The following is a 19,600-nucleotide window of genomic DNA, read 5'->3' as shown; positions in this document are numbered from 1 at the left end:
GAATATTTGAAAGTAACCCTTACCAACTGGATTATGTGAAGAACACAGCATCAGGATTGGTAGAAGACTCATTAACAACCTACGATATGCAGATGACACAACTTTTCTTGCTGAAAGTGAAGAGGACTTATTGATGAAGATGAAAGACTACAGCCTTCAGTATGGATTACACTTCAACATAAAGAAAACAAAAATCCTCACAACTGGACCAATAAAGAACATTCATGATAAATGGAGAAAAGATTGAAATTGTCAAGGATTTTGTTTTATTTGGATCCACAGCCAATGCCATGGAAGCAGAAGTCAAAAAATAAATGATGCATTGCATTTGGCAAATCTGCTGCAAAAGACCTCTTTAAAGTGTTAAAAAACAAACATGTCACCTTGAAGACTAAGGTATGCCTGACCCAAGCCATGGTGTTTTCAGTCGTCTCACATGCATGTGAAAGCTGGACAATGAATAAGGAAGTCCGAAGAAGAATTGATGCCTTTGAATTATGGTGTTGGTGAAGAATACTGAATATACCATGGACTGCCAGAAGAACGAACAAATCTGTCTTGGAAGAAGTATAGTGAGAATGCTCCTTAGAAGCAAGGATGGCGAGACTTGGTCTCATATACTTTGGACATGCTATCAGAAGGCACCAGTTCCTCGAGAAGGACACCATGCTTGGTGTCTTAGTTATCTAGTGCTGTATCTAGTGCTGCTGTAACAGAAATACCACAAGTAGATGGCTTTAACAAAGACAAATTTATCCTCTCACGATTTAAGAGGCTAGAAGTCCAAATTCAGGGTACCAGCTCCAGGGGAAGGCTTTCTCTCTCTCTGTTGGCTGTAGGGAAACGTCCTTATCATCAATCTTCCCGTGGTCTAGGAGTGTCTCAGCACAGGACATGACCTGCTCCTGGCTCTGCTTTCTTGGTGGTAGGAGGTCCCCCTATCTCTTTGCTTGCTTATCTCTTTTGTATCTCAAAAGCAATTGACTCAAGATACAACCTAATCTTGTAGATTTAGTCCTGCCTCATTAAAATAACTGCCTCTAATCCTGCTTCATTAACATCACAAAGGTAGGATTTACAACACATAGGAAAATCACATCAGAGGACAAAATGGTGGACAATCACACAATACTGGGAATCATGGCCTAACCAAGTTGACACACATTTTGGGGGGGACACAATTTTTTCAATCCATAACACTTGGTAAAGTAGATGGACATTGAAAAAGAGGAAGATCCACAACGAGATGGATTGACACAGTGGCTCCAACAGTGGGCTCAAGCATAACAAGGATGGTGAAGACGGCACAAGATCAAGCAGTCTTTCGTTCTGTTGCACATAGATAGAGTCATTATGAGTTGGAACTGACTAGACAACACATTTATCTAAAGACACTGTTAAGAGAGTGAAAAGGCAAGCCACAAATGGGAGAATATAATTGAAATACATGTATACAACAGAGGACTTGAATCTAGTCCTAATAATAAGAATGAAAAAATAAAAACATAAATAAAATAAAAATGGGCAAGATACCTCAACAGGCACTTCATCAAAGGAGGAGATAGAAATGGTCAATAACTGTATGAAAAGGTGCTCAACATCATTAATCATCAGAGAAATGCAAATTAAAATCCTAACATGACATGTATCCACCAGAATGGGTAAAATGAAAAAGACAAAGAAGAGCAAATTTTGATGAAGATGTAGAAAAAATGAAACTCTCATATACTGCTTGGGAAAGTATAAATTGGCACAGCCACTTTGGAAAACCAGTTGGCAATATTTACTGAAACTGAACATACATAAAGCCTATGGCTCAGCAATTCTACCTCTAGGTAAATATCCACCAGAAATGTCTACATACGTGCACTAAAAAGATAAGCACAAGAACGTTCATTGCAGTATTATTTATAGTAACCAAAGCTCTAGAAAAACCTAAACGTCCATCAACAGTTGAATAGATAAATTGTATTATGCTCATGTGATGGAATACTATACAGCAATATGAAAGAATAAAGTACTGCGATGTGCAACGTGGAGTCCCTGGGTGGTGTAAATGGTTAACATGCTTGGCTGCTAACCTAAAGGTTGGAGGTTCTGATCTAGCCAGAGACACCTTGGAAATAAGACCTGGTGATTTACTTTTAAAAAAACTAGCCGTTGAAAACCCTACGGAGCACAGCTCTACCCTGACACACATTGAGTTGTCATGAATCAGAGTTGACATGATGGAAATGTTTATGAGAGTAGTGGTGGTTCAGTGGTAGAATACTGGCCTTTTATGTGTATGTGGGAGACCTGGGCTTGATTCCTGGCCAACGCACCTCATGCAGAGCTACCACTCATCTATAAGTGGAAGCTTGCATGTTGCTATGATGCTGAACAGGTTTCAGCGGAGCTTCTGATCAAAGGTGCACTAGAAAGACCTGGAGGTCTGCTCTTTAAATCAGCCGATGAAAACCTTATGGACCACAATCAAACAATCATGGGGATGGTGTAGGACTGGGCAGAGTATTGTTCTATTGTGCATGGGGTCACCATGAGTAGGGGGCTGACTTGACAAAAACTAACAATAACAATGGATCTTATGAAAAAAAGCTTGAGGTAAAGAATCCAGATATGAAAAAGTATATATGCTATGATTTTATTTATGTAAAGTTAAAAAAAAAAAAAAAAGACAAACGTAATCTATTGTGGTGGAAGCTGAAATAGTGATTACCTTTGTAGAGGGTGTTGACTTGAGGGTGAATGAGGACGCTTTCCAGGATGCTTGTAATGTTTTACATCTTGAATTATATTTAGTGCTTATTTTGTTAAAAAAAAAAAATTGTATTCTATTCTTCAATTAAACAGTTTACATAACTCACACAATTTGGGTAAGGAAGTGTCTATGCAAAGTATGTGTAAACTAACCAGCTGCCCTAAAGTCACCTTCACCTCATGGCAGCCCCACGTGTTTCAGAGTAGAACTTTGCTCCATGGGGTTTTCAATGGCTGTGGCCTTTCAGAAGCAGATCACCAGGTCTTTCTTCCTAGGTGCTCCTGGGTAGACTCGGACCTCCAACCTTTCGGTTAGCAGCTAACCACGTTAACGGTTTGCACCACGCAGGAACCGTGTGTAAAGAATTACAGACGTGAAGCCGGGCAGTGGCAGCTGAGAAGGGAATGTGATATTTAGGCGAAACCTCTAGGGGACAGAGTCTATAGAATTTAGCTCATTATAGAAATGAGGATGAGAAAGGCCGTGGAGGTTAGTTTCTAACTGGAGTGACTGGGCGGATGGGAATTCAGGTAAAAGGACAGTTGCCACTGTTGGATTTGTTGGGAGGGGAGGAGAGGAAAGGCATGACCTAAGTTACATGTTCCATTTGAGATCTATATGGGGATGTAAGTAGAGATGGTTAGTAAACGAAATCTGGAAAACCGGTTAGAGAAGTTCTTCTTGAATTTACAAGAAGCCTGGTCTAGAATTAAATGTTTCCCTGGGCTCAAGGACTCTGTGGTGGCTGGGCTTTAAAAGCACCCACAGTTTGAGGCCTTAGGGGACATGTTGGCTTGCTCTCTGGCCTCTGAGTCAAGGAGAAGGGAGGAAGGCAGTGGGGAGCAAGAGGAGCAAAGACCTGGGATCTCACCACATCCTCAAGGGGCTCTGTGGCCTTGGGCGAGCTGTCTCACGTCTCCCTCCTGCCTTGTCCTCGACTTCTCCCTCCTGCCTTGTCCTCGCTGGGCCCACGTCCGCACTGAATCCTTCTCATTTTATGTGGAAGCCTCACGCTCATTCTTTTCCATAATATATTTGATTACTTCTATGCTCAGTAACTTTCTAGCAGCTGAAGTTGCTCCTGGCTTATCTGTCTTTTATGGACTATTTCTGGCCAAACTTTGCTGGAACTCTTCTAAAAGGCTAGAATCTTACCCTAAAAAAACTGAAAGACAACTCTTAAGCAAGGTATTTAAGCACAGATTTAAATAGGTCTCATGGAAAAAAAAAATCCAAAATGCACTGTTATCACTTAATACATCTCTAACAAAAAGTTGACCAAAACTAAAACTGATGTCGAGTCGATTCCAACTATAGGAGTAAGTAAATATAACTGTATTTTAAAGTTTAGTTAGTACCATACCATATACTCGTATGTGTGTTACTCAAAGCCAGGTGGGCCCACTATAAGTACACAGGAAATAGCTATGAGAAATGAAGGTCCTGTTTATTGCTGTACGATTATAAAGGAAAATCTTTTCTTATATTTTATAAGAACTATTGTATATTACAACTGAGAAAAGCACAGCCTAAGTCATTACTAATATACTCATATGCTTGTGAAATTCAAACACTTCCTTTTGTGAGAAGCAATAACTGTCGTGAAGTTGTTGTTGTTGTTGTTAGGTGCCATCCAGTCAAGTTCAGCTTATAGTGACCTCATGTACAACAGAACAAAACACAGCCTGGTCCTGCGCCATCCTCACAATCGTTGCTATGTTTGAGCCCATTGTTGCAGCCACTGTGTCAATCCATCTCGTTGAGGGTCTTCCTCTTTTTCGCTGACCCTTACTTTACCAAGTATGATGTCCTTCTCCAGGGACTTATCCCTCCAGATAACGTGTCAAAAGTATGTGAGACATAGTCTTGCCATCCTTGCTTCTAAGAAGTGTTCTGGCTGTACTTCTTCCAAGACAGGTTAGTTCATTCTTTTGGTTGGTAGTCCATAGTATATTCAGTATTTTTAGCAACACCATAATTCAAAGGTGTCAATTCTTCTTTGGTCTTCCTTACTCATCGTTCAGCATTTGCATGCATATGAGGCGATTGAAAACACCATGGCTTGGCTCTGGCACACCTTAGTTCTTAAAGTGACATCTTTGCTTTTTAACACTTTAAAGAGGTCTTTTGCAGCAGATTTGCCCAATGCAATACATCTTTTGATTTCCTGACTGCACTTCCATAGGTATTCTCTGTGGATCGAAATAAAAATAAATCCTTGACAACTTCAGTCTGTTGTCTGTTTATGATGATGTTGCTTAGTGGTCCAGTTGTGAGGATTTTGTTTTCTTTATGTTGATGTGTAATCCATACCGAAGGCTGTAGCCTTTGATCTTCATCATTAAGTGCTTCAAGTCCTCTTCACTTTCAGCAAGCAGGGGCTTGTGTCATCGGCATATTGCAAGTTGTTAATGAGGCTTCCTCCAATCCTGATGCCCATTCTTCAAGCAGTGCAGCTTTTCAGATTATGTGCTCAGCACACATATTGAAGAAGTGTGGTAAAAGGATACGACACTGATACATACCTTTCCTGACTTTAAACCATGCAGTATCCCCTCGTTCTGTCCGAACAGCTGCCTCTTGATCTATGTATAGGTTTCTGATGAGCACAATTAAGTGTCTAGAATTCCCATTCTTCCCAACGTTATCCATAATTTGTCATGATTCACACAGTCAAATGTCTTTGCACAGTCAATAAAACACAGGTAAACGTCTTTCTGGTATTCTCTGCTTTCAGCCAGGATCCACCTGACATCAGCAATGATATCCCTCATTCCGCTTCTTTTTCTGAATCTGGCTTGAATTTCTGGCAGTTCCCTGTTGATGCACTGCTTCAGTCGCTTTTGAATGATCTTCAGCAAAATTTTACCTGTTTGTGATATTAATGATATTGTTCTATAATTTCCACATTCGGCTGGATCTCTTCCAGTCGATTGGCCAGGTAGCTGTTCTTCAAATTTCTTGGCATAGATAACTGAGCACTTCCAGCGCTGCATCTGTTTGTTGAAACATCTCAGTTGGCATTCCATCAATTCCTGGAGCCATTCTTTTTGCCAGTCTCTTCAGTGCAGCTTGGACTTCTTCCTTTAATATCATCGGTTCTTGATCATATGCTACCTGAAATGGTTGAACGTCGACCAATTCTTTTTGGTACAGTGACTCTGTGTATTCCTTTCTTCTTTTGATGCTTCCTGTGTCATTCAGTATTTTGCCCATAGAATTCTTTAGTATTCAGCAACTGGAGGCTTGAATTTTTCTTCAGTTCTTTCAGCTTGAGAAATGGCAAACATCTTCTTCCCTGTTGGTTTTCTAACTCCAGTCTTTGCACATGTCAATATAACACTCTACTTTGTCTTCACGAGCCATCCTTTGAAATCTTCTGTTCAGCTCTTTTACTTCATCATGAAGGCATCAGACCTTAATTTGTAGTTTACAATATAAATGTAAACAAGGCCTTTATCCACACATCTGTTAATAGCTATTTCCTGTTTATGACCCAATCGCCATCAAGTCAATTCTGATTCATGGCCATCTGACGTGTTTCACAGTAGAACTGTGCTCCATTGGATTTTCAATGGCTGATTTTTTGAAAGTAGATTGCCAGACCTTTCTTCTGAGGTGCCTCTGTATGGACTCAAACCTCTGATCTTTTAATTAGCAGCCAAGCATGCTAACCATTTGCACCACCCACGACTCCATTCCCTGTTTAGGTTAGCCAAATATTCATCAGTACCTAAGAACATCTGTTATGACTGCTAGTACCCTACAGTATCAACTTTGGCTGAGTTTACAAGATTAAGTAAGGGCTATGGCAAGGAATGGGTTTTTGGATATATAAACAAGAACAAATAGAATTCTCAGGCTCTCTACCTCTCTTCCTAATTCATTTGCTTTTTATCCTTCCTGAAAAATTATACCAAAAGGAGTTGCAAGTACATTCCACAAGAAAAATCATCTGTAAATACAGGCATCCTTAGGAACCCTGGTGGCACAGTGGTTAAGAGCTCAGCTGCTGACCAAAAGGTCGGCAGTTTGGATCCATTCACCAGCTGCTCTTTGGAAACTCTCTGGGACAGTTCTACTCTGTCCTACAGGGCCACTATAAGTTGGAATCGACTCAACAGCAATGGGTTTTTTTTTTTTTGGTCAGTCAACCAAAAGTAATCCATTCCTAAGACTGTGTTGAGTAAAAGATTTCCCGATAGTGGGAACTCAATTTCACTTTTTTTTGTAAACCAGAAAAGTCCTAATACATTTCTAACCCATGCTGATTGTATCTGTCAATCCACTGAAATCCTATTTCTCTAGTTTATCAAAAGTATTATGCTATGCCAAGCAGTGCGGTGAAACTTCTCAGACCCAGAAATATTCTCATCAAGTCTCTTTTGCACAGAAACATGGTTATAGGTACACGTGCATGGCCCAGCTTAGGTCTTCTGTATGTTTATGTCTCTCAACATGCTTTATCACTTTCAGCTTTTCTTCTTCAGAAGGAAAAGATCTCTCAGGTTCACTGATTTCTTTTAGAAATTGTCCCATTTTTTAGAAGGTTGTTTCACTTAATAACATGGGGAAAATAACCAACGAACATGTACAGTAAGGACAAAAGAACAAATGTATGATCCCTCTTAAATGAAATAGGCAAATGTATACAGACCAAAGCTCATTAGTGGTTACCAGGGGTGGAGGGAGAGGGAAAAAGGGGGCATTTTTTAGGGGGCACTGAGTTTCTGTTAATGGTGGTGAAATAATTTGCAAAGGGATAGTGGTGACGGTTGTACAGAACGATGAAAGTAACCGATGTCACTGAATTGTATGTAAAAATTGTTGACTCGGCAAATGCTTTGTTTTATATATATATTTTCAGCACAGTAATATTTTGTAATGCACAGAAGGTTTAGACAACACAAGTGTGAGAGGTGATATCATGTGTGACTCAGTGAGACCCAAAGCCAGCTTCTCATCCCCCCGGGCTGGCTCATTCCTTATGGTGGGTTTCAGCCCAGAGAGTAAATTCAGGGTAAAATGTTTACAAGTAAGGACAAATACTGTATTAGACCACTACTGTAAAAACTCATGAAAAGGTTTACACACAAAAAGAAACATTCTTTGATGGTTACGAGAGAAGAGAGGGGTGGGGATAGAAAAACGCCAAATGGACAGTAGGTAAGTGTTAACTTTGGTGAAGGGTAAGATGGTACACCATACTGGGGAAGCCAGCACAACCTGTACAACGCAAGGTCATGGAAGCTCCACACGCACATCCAAACTCCCTGAAGGACCAAATTGCTGGTCTGAGGGCTGTGGGGACCATGGTCTTGGGGAACATCTAGCTCAATTGGCATAACAGGGTTTATAAAGAAAATGTCCTACATTCTACTTTGGTGAGTAGCGTCTGGGGTTTTAAAACCCTGTCAGTGGCCATATAGGAAACTCCACTGGTCTCATCCTTTCAAGAGCAAGGAAGAATGAAGAAAACTAAAGATACAAGGGTAAGATTAGTCCAAAGAACCAATGGACCACATCTACCACGGTGTCCACCAGACTGAGTCCAGTACAACTAGATGGTGCCCGGCTACCACCACCGACTGCTCTGACAGGGATCCCAATAGATAGTCCTAGACAGAGCTAGAAAAAAATGTAGAGCAAAATTGTAACTCAAAATGAAAGACCAGACTTGCTGGCCTGACAGAGACTGGAGAAACCCTGACAGTATGGCCCCCCGACACCTTTTCAGCTCAGTATGAAGTCATTCCTGAGGTTCACCCTCCAGCCAAAGATTGAACAGACCCATAAAACAAAATGAGACTAAAGGGGCATGCCAGCCCTGGGGCAAGGACTAGAAGGCAGGAGAGGACAGGAAAGCTGGTAATAGGGAACCCAAGGTTGAGAAAGGAGCGTGTTGACATGGGGTTGTTAATCAATGTCATAAAACAATATGTGTCCTGTTTAATGAGAAACGAATCTGTTCTGTAAACCTTCATCTAACGTATAATAAAAAAAAATCTTTACAAATAGATAAAAGCTATTCAGCAGTGAGAGCTCATTTAGTGGCAGTTACAGCAAAATGAAGAACGTTATCTCACATTTATTCTCAGTCTTCAGGATGTTGTGAGAGGAAGAGCAAGCTGGCCTTATAAAAGATGCCCTCCTGTGGAATTGTCTTAGAGGCTGGGAATCAAGCAGTGCCTCACAGATTCCTAGACCTGACTATATTATTTAAAAAAATTATGTTGCAAGAGGAGGATTTTCATTTGATGTGCAAGAGAAAAACAGAAATCCAACGTTTGTTTGGTGAGAAGTGGTTATTTTCTCTAACGACGTCACTGAAGTGTTCAGAGAGGGAAAGATTCTTCCTTTAAGTCAGTGATCATCTAATGGCCAGTAGAATATTTTGCATAAACTAATACGCAACAGGAGCCCTGGTGGTCCAGTGGTTAAGAGGTCAGGCTGCTCACCAAAAGGTCAGCAGTTCGAATCCACCAGCCACTCCTTGGGAACCCTAATGGGGCAGTTCTACTCTGTCCTAAAGGGTCACTATGAGTCTAAATGGACTTGACAGCAACAGGTTTTTTTTCTTTTAAAACATGTAACAGGAGCCCTGGTGGGACAATGGCTAAGAGGTCAGGCTGCTAACCAAAAGATCAGCAGTTCAAATCTACCAGCTGCTCCTTGGAAATCCTATGGGGGCAGTTCTCTGTCTTATGGTCCCCATGTTTGGACTCGATGGCAATAGGTTTGGGTTTTTTTGGTTTAATATGCAACAACACTATTTTAAAAATCCCAGTTGAACTTGTTAATGAATCCCCTCATTTAAAAGTTTTAATCGGGCTGTTTTTCAAAGGAGAAATAAGAAGCGTACCAAGTGAAATGTTTTGATTATAAAGAAATTATATATTACTTTAAGTGAAATTAAAGGTATCTTGATAGAATATCCAGTGGTAAAGTAACATATCAACCTTGGCCTTACCCTTTAATTTCAAGGCTTCTAATACCTTTGAATCAGCTGTTACATCGCTCACTAGCTTGATTTCAATATCTTGAGAAGTCAGTTCAAGCAACTTTTCAAAAAGGCGCTGACCCTGGAAAAAATATTCAGAGACAAAGAAAGTCAGGAAACCTAAATGTTTACCATTTTCAATAGGTAGAAATAATTAAAGGCATTAAAAATTAAATGTATTCATTCAAATTTTAAAAGGTAAGCCTTTGAACAATTGGTAGACACAGACGATTTATGAAATTCTTTCAAAAGAATTTCTATAAATAGGGTAACAGCACAAACACAGTACATAACATCTTTTCTCTCAGAATTGCTCTGTAATTCAACAAGTATTACAACAGTAATTCCAAGGCTACAATGCAAATCACCTTTTGTTTAAATTTCTCATGAATTCTGAAGTTATTTACATATAAAGAGGTAGCAGAGAATATTAAACAGTTGCCTTTTGGCCCAGAGAGACCTGGATTCCAGCTGGTTTTTCAATTTACAAACTGCATTCCTTAATCTCACTAATCTCCAGTTTCTTCCTTTGTAAATTGCAGATAAAATCAGTATTTACTTCAGAAGGTTTTTGTGAGGGTTAAAGGACTTAATTATGAGTAAGTATTCTTTAAGTATTTGTTATTGTGGGGGTAAATCGTGATTTTTGATCAGTGATTTGCATAAACTTACCCTCTTGTTTAAAACTTGTTTTATTGAATTCAACTAATATTCCCTTCAGCAGTGTATAATTCTTAGCAAAAACAAAGTAAAAACTGAAAGGTTTTCCTTATCGGATTTTCACAACTAGGTCAATTTTAATAGTAAATTTTGAGCTCAGGGAGACTCCACATAATAATAAAAAAAAAAGAAGGTCATAATCATTACATTATCCCAGGTAAATGAATTGCGTCTTTTTTCCCCCTTTGGAGTTTTGAGTAGATATTGCATAGACTTCCTCTTCTTATCATGAAAGGAAACTGATCTTCTTTTACTGATTTTTAAGCTTCTTGCAATTTGGCTACAAATGCAAATACCTTCAGGGACCAGGCAGATAAGAAAGTCTTTGGCTTTAATGATATCCCCACATGGCAAAGTCTTATCTTACTTGGCTAGGAATGAACTATTAATAATAATGATATAGAACAGGATCAGTGTTTGGGAAGAAAGAATGGAAGAAATGTAGCTGCAGAGCAATGATTCATGCAATTTAACCTTAGAAAAGAGAGAAGATAATGAATCAATATCCTAAAGCTTTGGAGTCTCTTTCCTGTGTGTTAAGGAGGAGGGAGCTGATATGTCCTTGCTAAGCCCAACAGCTGAGTCCCTCGGTGGTGCAAACAGTTAATATGCTTAGGTGCTTAACCAAAGGTTGGAGGTTCAAGTTTACCTAGAGGGACTTCAGAAGAAAGGCCTGGCAATCTACTTCCAAAACATTGTAGCCATTGAGCACAATTTTACTCTGACATACATAAGCTCCTCATGAGTCAGAATCAACTACACAGCAACTGGCCTTTTTAAAGTTAATAGCAGAGAGGAGCTCTAACCTGTAGCTTGCCTGGTACAGCTAAATTCCATGACCCCTCTGTACTGGTAAATGGAGTAGGAATTGCGACCCATGTCATGCATCAAGGTTTCCTTTGACATTAACAGAGTGTACTAATAAAAGTTATCCAAAAGAAAACCCCAGAAAACCAAACCTATTGCTATCAAGTCAATTCCAACTCACAGTGACTCTATAGGATAGAATAGAACTGCCCCATAGGGTTTCCAAGGAGCAGCTGGTGGATTTGAACTGCTGACCTTTTGGTGTCCTTCAAAAGCAACTGAATTACACTGCACCCCAAGGCTTGGAGGCAGTGTCATCATGAACCAAGTATCCCTATGCTGAATGTCATGTGAGTACATCAGGAAGTTGTAAAGGTAAACAATTAGAACTCCTTTTTTAAAAAAACGGGGTTGGAGGAGGAGAAGGGAGAAAGATAGAAGAAGAGGAAAGGGGAAAAACTGATTTGCTGATTTTGAGGTCTCTATGAATTTCAAATTGACTATGCAGAGGGAGAGTTCAGCTGTGGAGGTCTCAGATACCTGATGTGAAGAGAGCTCACACTGTGGAGCTTTGTGGCTCTTCAGCAGACAGAGTGATGCCAGCATCAGCTTCTCTGTCAGCTTCTTCCAAGGAGTGAATTTTATGCCTGTCACATACCCTTGAAGGCAGAATGGTGTCCGCACAGCCCACATTTCTAGAGCCCAGACTCATGGCCATTGCACATTTAGTCACTATCATTTGTATTTTTCCCTTTCACACAGACAAAGGTTCTAAGTGTTTGTGCGTTCTATGAGACCCTGTTATTAGTGGGCCAGTATTTTTAAACAAATACACTTAGTTTTGCTCTAAGTTAATACAATATATTTAGCACAAGTGAAATGTAAGAGACCTCTGTGCTTTAAATTGATTCCCACTGTCATTTTTATGAGACTTAAAACAAAGAGAGTCAGAACATTCAAACACAAATGAAAAGAGAAACTCCAAAATCTGCAGATACTAGCAGACTGTCATTGAATAAGGCTTACGTTTAGTATGTGCTGATTATTTACACCAAGGAATCTTAAAATTTGTAATTATAGTGCTTACTGTAATGAACTTCCACTTGGGCTTGAGGTGGAACTTCTGTCAAATCTCCCGTTTCAGGTCTTACCTCCCTGTCTACCCACTTTTTAAGACTTTCAAAACGTAATAACCTACAAAGACAGGAAACACTACTCTATGCAGCGATATGCCTTGAGGCCTAATGCATCTGAGTTAAAGTTACTCATCATTTTTTAATACAGAAATAACAGAAGCCCTTTGGCTTTTAAAACATCGGTAACTTAAAAACTTGTCCTTTCTGGTGAAGAACATTAGCCAACATTGTAAACTTAAATAAATCACCTTGAAGATACTGGCTCAGGCATGCTGGCCTACTTTACACCAATTTTGCATGATGTCTGCAAAATCCTTATGACAGACAGTGTGGTCTTGGGGAGGATCCTGTACACCAAGAATAGAGATGCAGCTCTGTCCCTTAGTGACCTTGAAGAAGCTGCTTAACTCAGGACTTCCCTTCAGTCTTAGGAGAGTGGGGGCTATGTGCGATGCCTGTGTCTGTTGACCCAAAACAAATGGTAAGGAGAATGAAATGCTGAGTTACAACGTGAAGGAAAAAAGTAAAACTATGAAAGAGGAACCCAAAGAAAGTAATGCTCGATAAAATTAATTATAGGGATTATGTAGAATTTGCTAGTGGCTTTCAAACTTGTTTTAGGAGTTGAATTCCTTGCTCAAATGGAAAATTAGGCTAAACATCTCCTTCTAATCTCTCTCTCCACCTCTGTTAAAGAATCTTCAAGGCTCCACAGAACACAACTTGAAAACCACTGAATTTTACTCCTTCATCATACCAGGAAGGAAATTAACAGGTAGGTGTGGAGCCCTCGAACTCCGTGGGTGGTACAAACAGTTAATACGCTCAGCTACTAGCTGAAAGGTTGGAGGTTCAAGCCCATCCACAGGTGCCTTGGAAGAAAAGCCTGGCAATCTACTTCCAAAAAATCAGCATTGAAAACCCTATGGAGCACAATTCTACCCTGACACACATGAGGTAGCCATGAGTTGGAATCAACTCAATGGCAACTGGTCTACTTGTAGAAGCCTGAGGATTCTGAGATTTATACAAACTGAGAATGTCATAGCTGGAAGATACCTTAGAGATCAACAGTCTACCAATTTCCTAATTTATAAGTGAGGACCCTGAAGCCCAAAGAAGCTAAGTGATGTGCTAATGGTCACATAGTCTGCTATCTAGGTAATGTCAAGCCTAGAACCTGTATCACTCTTTTTGAGCTAGGGCCATTCTCTCCACATGACTATTCTGTTACATTAAAGCTGGAGAAAGAAGGAGAATTCTGGAAAGAAATTACCCCAAGACTGCCTTTCCTCCCATTCCCAGCTCCAATCTACTCAACTCTCCCAAGCCAAGTGGTAGTTGATGACCAGTAGAGTCAGGATCTGGGAGAGTCCAGGTACCTGTAGATACATCATTAGCCCCACATGAGTGTCCCAGTTCTTCCTGTTCTCCAAAGCAGGAGCTGAGATGGCTAGGAATGTGAAGTATGGAAGGGGTGAGGTGTTCTCCCGTTGCCCAGTGAACTAGTAAATGGTCTTATAGTAACTGGCTACACCTCCAGTCCATGTGGGAAAGGCAGAAGCCTCCAACAATCCAATAAAGTCAAATAACAACATCCTTAAGGGGACCCAGCAACAAGAAAAAAGCTGCTCGAACACAATGAGGATGTCATGATAGTGACTACTGAGGAAGACAGAGGATTAGAGCTATGGCACAATATGAGCGCTAAGGATGTTCATGTGTAGCTGGGAATAATACTCTGTGACTTGAGAACTATACACCTTAGAGGAGCAATTAAAGTATGGCCACTGGCCTGAAGACCAAATGGAAGAAATATCTCAAAGCCCCCCTCACAGACATGTATCCACACACATGTGGGTACATACACACATCCATGCACATACAGGGAGGAAAACAAGAGGAGAGAGAAATCTAAGAGACATAACATGCAGCTAATACGTGTGCGGGAAGAGAAAAAGAGGCAAATAGAATAAGTTTTCAAATAACAGAAGAAAAAGTGTCCAAGGCGAGGAAATACGCAAATCTACAAACTGAAAGGGCAGTTAAAGATTGAGGAAAGCCACGCCTAGGCACGTGCTGTAAAAACTACTAAACACCAAGGATAAAGAGGAATTCTTAGAAAATTCTGGCAAAAGAAGAATCAGACTGGCATAGAACTTTCCATCTCAACACCACACTAGTACATGGTTTCTACATACTATGAAAAGGTCTGAAGCCTGAGATCAGGGATTTTAGTCAGGGTAAAAGAAAGAGATATTTGCTGAGGTATACAGATTTAGAGACCATATAACCTATCTACATAACCCAATTGAGAAAAATATTCAAGGAAGGACTCTATTTAACACTCAACAGCATGAAGGAAGATGAAGTGGAGAAGAAACAAGTAATAAGCACTGAGGCATATGACGTGTATACGTGTTCCGTCAATTGTTAAATGAGGATTCTTGAAAGAGAAGAGGCACGTTACAGGGGAAGGTCTACTGAGAATCTAGTGTGTGCATTCTCAATGGGGACAATCTTGCCCCAAGGGGGTGAAAATCAGTTGGCAGGCAAAAAAAAAAAAAAAAATCTTACTCTTTTTATGTATAAAGCACAGATATACATGCAGTACATATATAGTATATTTGTGGTATTAAAATTTCATGGAAGAGACATTAGGGAAAAATATGTCAAAAAATCTCCTTATCATTCAGGTAGCTAACAGATACATGAGGAAATGTTCATGATCATTAGCCATTACAGAAATGCAAATCAAAACTACAATGAGATTCCCTCTCACTCCAACAAGGCTGGCATTAATCCAAAAAACAGAAAATAATAAATGTTGGAGAGGTTGTGGAGAGACTGGAACACTTAGACACTGCTGGTGGGAATGTAAAATGGTATAACCACTTTAGAAATCAATTTGGCGGTTCCTTAAAAAGTTAGAAATATAACTACCATACAGTCCAGCAATCCCACTCCTTGGAATACATCCTAGAGAAATAAGAGCCTTTACACGAACAGATAAATGCACACCCATGTTCATGGCAGCACTGTTTACAGTAGCAAAAAGATGGAAGCAACCAAGGTGCCCATCAATGGATGAATAAATAAATAAATTATGGTATATTTACACAACGGAATACTACGCATCGATAAAGAACAACGAATCTGTGAAATATTTCATAACATGGAAGAATCTGGAAGGCATTATGCTGAGTGAAATTAGGCAGTCGCAAAAGGATAAATATTGTATGAGACCACTATTATAAGAACTCAGGAAATGGTTTAAACCAAGAAGAAAATATTCTTTGAATGTTATGAAAGTGGGAAGGGAGGGAGGGAGAGTGGTGTTCACTAATTAGATAATAGACAAGAACTATTATAGGTGAAGGGAAAGACAACACACAACAGAGAAGAGGTCAGGATAACTGGACTAAACCAAAAGCAGAGAAGTTTCTGAATAAAACGAACACTTTGAAGGCCAGAGTAGCAGGGGCGGGGGTTTGGGGACCATGGCTTCAGGGGACATCTAGGTCAATTGCATAATAACATCCATTAAGAAAACATTCCGTAACCCACTTTGGAGAGTGCCGTCTGGGCTCTTAAACACTAGCAAGCATCCATCTAAGATGCATCAATTAGTCTCAACCCACCTGGAGCAAAGGAGAATGAAGAACACCAAAGACACAAAGTAATTATGAGCCTAAGAGACAGAAAGGGCCACATAAATCAGAGACTACATCAGCCTGAGACCAGAAGAACTAGAAGGCACCTGGCTACAACAGATGACTGCCTTGACAGGGAACACGACAGAGAACCCCTGAGGGAGAAGGAGAGCAGTGGGATGCAGACCTCAAATTCTCATAAAAAGACCAGACTTAATGGTCTGACTGAGACTAGAGAGATCTCAGAGGTCATGGTCCCCAGACCTTCTGTTAGTCCAAGACTGGAACCATTCTCAAAGCCAACTCTTCAGACAGGGATTAGACTGGACTATAAGATAGAAAATGATACTGGTGAGGAGTGAGCTTCTTGGCTCAAGTAGACACATGAGACTATGTGGGCAGCTCCTGTCTGGAGGGGAGATGAGAAGGCAGAGGGGGACAGAAGCTGGCTGAATGGACATGGAAATAGAGGGTGGAGAGAAGGAGTGTGCTGTATCATTAGGGGAAGAGCAACTAGGAATATATAGCAAGGTGTATATAAATTTTTGTAGAAGAGACTGACTTGATTTGTAAACTTTTACTTAAAGCACAATAAAAATTAAAAATACATATATATATAACAAATGTCATTGAACAAGTGGTATTAAAATTGTTAAATAGGAACCTAATTTGCTGTGTAAACATTCACCAAAAACACAATTAAATATTATTTAAAAAAAAAAGCCTCCTTAGGAAGGTGATAATGAAAAAAAGTTTGAGAAATACTGGTCTACAACCAAGGGTATAAACAATCTCAGTAAAATTTAGAATAAGGAGGGGAGAAGGCTTAAAAGTACTAGGTGGGGAAAAGGCCACCGTTACATAATGGTGCAATTTATGGTGCTATGACAGTTACAGAAACCCTGGTGGCATAGTGGTTAAGAGCTACGGCAGCTAACCAAAAGGTCATCAGTTTGAATCCCCCAGGAATCTCCTTGGCAACTCTATGGGGCATTTTTACCCTGTCCTATAATTTTTTTTTTTTTATAGGGTTGCTATGAGTTGGAATTGATTTGACAGCAGTGTTGTTGTTTTCTTTTTTATGACATTTATAAACTTGTATGTACCAATCAACATAGCAACTAAGTATATAAAGCAAAAATTAATAGAAATGCAATTAAAACATCACCACACAATATAATACTTTCAAAATACATCTTTCAAAGTTCGGTAGATCGAAAAGCAAATAAATGAAGATACACAAAAATTAAATACTACCGCCAATGAACTTGATTATATATATACATTCAAACATATTTCCAATCCTATATATCAAACTCCTCTCAAAACAATTTTTGTCTATAAACTTTGAACTGAGACTATCCTCTGAGGTCACCTTGCAGCTAAATAACAGATGGGCTCATAAAATAAAGACTATTACCAGTGAGTAATGCATACCTTTAAAAAAATCATCTGTATGACACTAAATGGTCAACAATTACTCTAAAGCAAAGATGAAAGGGTAAAGGAACAGGGAAACCAGATTAGAAGTGAAACAACCAAAAGGGAAATAATGAAAATGTTAACACATGGTGAAAACACATAGCCGATGTCTCTGAACAGTTTGTGTAGTAAATGTATAACGGGAACCTAATTTGCTGTGTAAACTTTCACCAAAATACAAGAAAACATTATTTTAAAAAACAATTTTTGTCTGTGGAAAATTTATAAAATTCTGTCCTGTAACTTCCATTAAGAAAGTCTGAATAAAAGATAAAATGAGATATTCTACAAGGCTCATTCTCTGCTCGTATCCTAACAAAACAAGAAGCAGACCATTTACAGGCAACTTGTAAGGGAAATCTTGACTACTTGGAAATTTAAAAGCTCATCCCTAGATTATCCTTCCATCTAAGGAGAACAGAGAAGTGAACTGATGTATTCTCTAGAAAGCTATGAATGGAGAAGCACCTCAGCAAAACCATGAAATGAAGCAATATCTGGTGTCAGAGAAAAAATTAGAACCATAAACATCTTCAGTATTATAGAAAAGAATGTATTATAAAGCCACAGTGATCATATTAATAAGGTAGAGGCATCGGAATAGGGAGAGGCAAGGGAACTTTAGAAAGAATCCAGAAATGGTATGCATGAGAATTTAATCAATAACAAAGATGATATTTTGATTCTGTTTGAAAAAGATAAAATTGTTTAACCTGGCACAAGCCGAGGACCCTTACATTACACCACACATAAAAATAAACTTGAAGTCAGAATAGACAGCTACTAACACATTGAAGGAAATCTGGGGTGTTACACGAACAGCTTTGGCATGGGGGATACCTTAAGCAAGCTGTATTAGGCTGGATACCGGCCCCAGAAACATCAGATCCAAATCCCTGGAATTTGTGTTACTTTGGAAAGAGGGACTTTGCCGATGTGATAAAGTTAAGGATCTTGTGATGGGGAGATGATCATGGATTATTTGGGTGGGCCCTAGACTCAATCACAGGTGGTGTCCTTGTCAAAGAGAGGCAGAGTGAGATTTGACATGGAGGAGAAGGTTATGTGAAGATGGAGTAGAGAGAGATTTGAAGATGATGACCTTGAAGACTGGAATGATATAGCAACAAACCGAGGAATGCCAGCAGCTACCAGAAGCTGAAGGAGGCAAGGCATGCTACTTCCCCCAAACCTCTGGAGGGAGCAGGGCCCTGCTGACACCTTCCTTTCCACTAATTTTGGACTTCTGGCTTCCAGACTGTAAGAGAATACAATTCCGTTGTTTCAAGTCATCAAGTCTGTGATCATTTGTTACAACAGCCACAGGAAACTAATACACAAGCCTAGATATGTAGAAGCAATGAAAGATAATACAGGGATATAGAATTATAAAAATAAAGAAAACTTACATAGCAAAAATACCATAGATAGTGGCATTGGGAATGGTGGCCGGAGTTCCCAGCAGACTTGGGACGCGTTCGTGGAAATATGGAGCTCCTCATCTGATGCAAGACGAGGCGGTGGTGGCTCTGTGTTACAATTGCCACCTTCCATGAAGAGGACCAGGTTGGATTCCCTGCCAATGCACCTCATGTGCAGCCACTGTGGAGGTTTGTGTATTGCAATGATGCTGAACAAGCTTCAGCAGAGCTCCCAGGCTAAGATAGACTAGGAAGAAAGGTCTGGTGATCTGCTTCTGAAAATCAGCCAGTGAAAACTCCCCGGATCACAACAGTCTCTTCCTGATCATTGGGATGGTGTAGGACCAGGCAGCATTTCACCCCATCGTGCATGGGGTCGACATGAACTAACAACAACAACAACAACATCTGCAGCTAGAGGAGGGTGACGGTGTTTCCTTTGTATGAATGTCCTGAGGTCCTTAGTGGAGAATACTCACTTTCTGGCAACTGGCAACAAAAGATTACCCACCTGACAGCAGCAGAGAGGCTCTGCTGTGGAGCCATGCTGGCTGCCAGTCCATTCATTACAAATGGGTTCCATCCCATTACTGGATTTAATTATTCTGAACAGTTAATCA

General features: G+C 39.9%; 1 protein-coding gene across 1 annotated transcript in view; it reads right to left on the bottom strand.

Moving 5' to 3' along the window:
* Window positions 1-19,600, bottom strand: part of PLD5 (phospholipase D family member 5) — a 420,765-nt gene that overhangs the window by 147,840 nt on the left and 253,325 nt on the right. The window contains exon 4 of the mRNA XM_049868546.1: window positions 9,732-9,843. Coding sequence (XP_049724503.1) covers window positions 9,732-9,843 — 112 coding nt within the window. The remainder of the gene's footprint in view (window positions 1-9,731; window positions 9,844-19,600) is intronic.

Source organism: Elephas maximus, chromosome 24 (assembly GCF_024166365.1).
Source record: "Elephas maximus indicus isolate mEleMax1 chromosome 24, mEleMax1 primary haplotype, whole genome shotgun sequence".
In the NCBI taxonomy this organism is placed as follows: Eukaryota; Metazoa; Chordata; class Mammalia; order Proboscidea; family Elephantidae; genus Elephas; species Elephas maximus.
The sequence above is the reverse complement of the archived record's forward strand: the minus strand, read 5'-3'. Positions and strand labels throughout refer to the sequence as shown.